Below are 3,897 nucleotides of genomic sequence, written 5' to 3'. Positions count from 1 at the left end.
GTTTTACTACATTACTATTACAGTATCATTGACTGTATTCCCAATGCTCTGCTTTTTATTCCTGTTACTTGTTCATTCCATAACTGAAAGCCTATATCTCCCACTCCTCTTCACCCATTTTGCCCATCCTGTACCCACCCTCCCTATGGCAACCACCAGTTAGTTCTCTGTACTTATAATTTTACTTTTTGTTTGTTTATTCGTTTGTGGGTTTTTTAAGGTTCCATATATGAATGAAATCATATGGTATTTGTCTTGATCTGATTTATTTCACTTAGTCTAATGCCACTAGGTCCATCCATATTGTTGCAAATGGTACATCTCATCCTTTTAAAAGACTGATATTTCAGTGTGTATGTGTATATAAATCTATATCATATCTTCCTTATCCATTGGTAAGCCTGATACTTTTTTTGCTGTTATATAACCTGATATTTTCATGTAATATTTTTCTGTCACTAGTGCTGTGTAGATCATGTTATTTTAATACCTACATATTATTTCATTTAATGTATAAACTATAAGTTTATAGTATAATAATTCCCTAATTATGGAGACAGAAGATTGAATAAATAACTGCACTCAGTCACTAGCTCCATGTGGGCACTGACCTAGGTAAATCAGGAAATGAAGCTAGAAATCCCTGTAGTCAAAGAGGTGATATGTTTCCAACACAAAAATTCTCAGTTTCCTATATGCTTGCCTTTGTAATTCATAATAGAATAATCACCTGGGTGTCTGCTACTTCATAGGCTACAGTCAGTGGCTTGTGGCTAAAAGAAATCTTACCAGAAGTCTCCTAATACTATTCCATAAGGAAGCCTGTGGTTCCTTGAATGGCTTCCTCCTTCTGCTTTCCCTTTCTACACTTTCAGCCTCAGAATTAAAGCAAAGAGCAAATCCAGGAAAGGTCATTTAGAGAGATACGAGTTCTGCATTTGTTTGCTTATTTAAATATTGAAGGGCAATCAGTCTTCTCAGATTCAATCCTTTCCACCCCACCAGGATGCATTATTCATGAACCTGTTCTATGTAAATTATAATAAAGCAGATAACATGAGAATTTCTAGCATGTATTTACAGTGCCGTCCTGCAGAAATCCAGCCAGGTGCCAGCTTGCAATCCATCCCTCTTCTTCCTCCTCCTGGATTAGTTCCTTGATGGTGCTTTTGAACCCTAGTCCCTAATTTAGGTCATAAGAGCTTCTCTGGACTTCATAGAAGATATAGATTCCAAGTTTAAGAGCATTTTCTATCCACCTCTACTAGCTTTCCTGTGCTTAGTATCCTGGCCCTGGTAGAGGTGCAGAGTGCGGCGTAGGGCTCTCTTCACCTCTTGATTGCGCAAGCAGTAAATGATAGGGTTAAGCAATGGTACAATGACAGCATAGAGTACAGAAACTAGCTTGTTGGTGTCAAAAGCTGAGAGTGCCTTTGGCCGGGCGTAGATGAAGATACTGGCTGCATAGAAGATGATCACAACAGTAAGGTGAGAGGCACAGGTGGAAAAGGCTTTATGGCGCCCAGCAGCTGAAGGAATGCGCACTACAGCACCAGTGATGGCCATGTAGGAGGCCCCAGTGACAGAGAGTGGCCCCAGCAGGATAAAAATGGCCAGAACAAAGTCTGTAAGCTCTGCTGTTGACATGTCAGTGCATGAAAGATTGAGCAATGGGGAGACATCACAGAAAAAGTGGTTGATGATGTTGGGTCCACAGTAGGAGAGGCGAGAAATGAGAAAAACTTTGACCATGGAGATGCCAAAGCCTCCAGTCCAGGAGCCAGTTGCTAGCTGCACACACAGCCGGCCACTGACAATGACACCATAGTGGAGAGGATGACAGATGGCCACATAACGATCATAGGCCATAACAGCAAGAAGGACACACTCAGTGCAGCCCAGTCCCAGGAAAAAGTAGAGCTGTGTCATGCAGCCCTCAAAGGAGATTAGCTGTCCATGGCTCTGTTTTGACCCAACAAAGCCAGCTAACATCTTCGGAATAGTGACAGTAACATACCATATCTCCAAGAAGGACATATTCGCCAGAAAAAAGTACATGGGTTTGTGAAGGGTGGGGTGGCTCCTAATTGCCATAATGATGAGTGTATTTTCAGTCAGCACCAACACATAGGCTAGCAGAGAAAGGGCAAATAAAAGTGCCCGCAGTGGTGCAGGAGCTGGGAAGCCCAGCAACACAAACTCACTTACCCTTCCACTCTGGTTGCTCTGCTCCATGGTGTCAGTCTTACCCACTGCTTTTTAGGAGAGAGAACAGAGGATCTTCAGGAGGCAACAGCAAGAACCCAGCTTTTCTCTTGGTGGGTTTATATTGATAGAATGTATGCAACACATGTAATTCATCACTGAACTGAAGCCATCACTTTCTTCTGTAATATGGAAATGAGCTAAGACAAAAGTGAACAAAAAGTAAACTGCTTCATTTGGGGATAGGATAAGAGTCTGTTATGGCCCTTGGAGAAGCGTATACTGATAAATACTTGTAAAAGTGATACTAGTCCCTGAAAAATATAGATCAAAACCAAATATACGAAGAGAGTCTAGGTTGCCCTATAGTGAGAGTTGGTTTGTGAACTAGATTGTGACTCTATTTTGAGGAAATGAGTTACAGTGGAGGAGTAACAATAATGTACAACCCAATTGAATATTTATTATACATTGATAATGTGGGCACTGTTTTAAAATATTTGTAGATTTTAATTCACTCTTCAGAAGAACCCTGTGAGTTAGTATTATTATTAACCCCACTTAATACCTAAGAAAACTGAAGCATAAGGAGATTAAGTAACTTGTTCCAGGTCACATGAATAGTAAGAGATTGAACCAGGAAGTCAGGACCTCAGAAGTTCAAAAATATTGAGGCAATATGAAAAAGGGGCTGTAAGGTACATCCTGGATTTACACCTAGGGGAGAGAATCTTTAGAGCTCAGCTACAGAAGTGACTCATACTACAAGAACGAGGGAATAAACTAGAACCTAAGAAAGTCACAGCATCTGTAGAAAGAAAGTTCTATGTAACCTAGCACTTAAGAGGAGGACTTGGGACCCATCTATAAATTATATTAGAAAGTGGATTCTGGATGGCAGAAGAACTGTGAATCCCATGAGCTCTGAAAGTTGTGCTCCCTCCCTTGGAATGAGAGTAGAATACCTTCCTTTAGTATTGTTAAAAATTAAACTGAGGCATATTAAAATTTTTAAGAGTTTATTTGCAACATTGATTTAAATTGGGCAGCACCAAACTGAGAGTGGTAAAGTGTGATCTACTGAAAGAAGCTGATGAGCTTCTAAAAACAAAGTAAGGGCATTATTTGATTGGCTATAGTTTAAGTAGTTGCCTTATTTGGGACAGTTTCATTGGCATTTGTGATTGGTTGTTCTTAAATTTTATTTTCTTGGTTATGAGCACATTTGTAATTGACTCTAGCTTAAGTTTTGGTTTGCTTAAGTAGGCAACCAAGGCATAAGAGCCATCTCAATCTAATGCCCTCCTTGTTTAAATATTTTGCCAGTAACAAGACCAATATAAAACATACATGTGGGCACTGGGTGGCGCTGTCGGTTAAGCATCTGCCTTTGGCTTAGGTCATGATCCCAGGATACTGGGGTACAGCCTCACCGCAGGCTTCTTGCTCAGCAGAGCGCTTATCCCTCTCCCTCTGCCTGCTGCTCCCCTCTGCTTGTGCTTTCTCTCTGTGCCAAATAAATAAATAAAATATTTTTTAAAAAAGCATACATATAATAGAGTACTCTGTTTACCTTGGTATCAAAAATAAAATTTGCTCTTTCAAAAAACTTCTGGATTTGATGTGAAACAGAAATGGACATATTCAGTTGGAATGAAGAAAGGCTTACTGTCCCCCTAGTGACAGTCTCTA

The 3,897-nt window shown here is 40.2% G+C and overlaps 1 protein-coding gene across 1 annotated transcript; it reads right to left on the bottom strand.

The window, feature by feature from the left end:
- Positions 1 to 1,251: 1,251 nt before the first annotated feature.
- On the bottom strand, positions 1,252 to 2,235 carry LOC129505136 (olfactory receptor 226). The gene has a single exon (XM_055318090.1). The coding sequence runs from the start codon at positions 2,233 to 2,235 to the stop codon at positions 1,252 to 1,254; it is 984 nt and encodes a 327-aa protein (XP_055174065.1).
- Between the last annotated feature and the right edge of the window lie 1,662 nt (positions 2,236 to 3,897).

Source organism: Nyctereutes procyonoides, unplaced genomic scaffold, assembly GCF_905146905.1.
Source record: "Nyctereutes procyonoides isolate TBG_1078 unplaced genomic scaffold, NYPRO_anot_genome, whole genome shotgun sequence".
NCBI lineage: Eukaryota > Metazoa > Chordata > Mammalia > Carnivora > Canidae > Nyctereutes > Nyctereutes procyonoides.
Note: the sequence above shows the minus strand (reverse complement) of the source record. Positions and strands in the feature narration are given on the sequence as shown.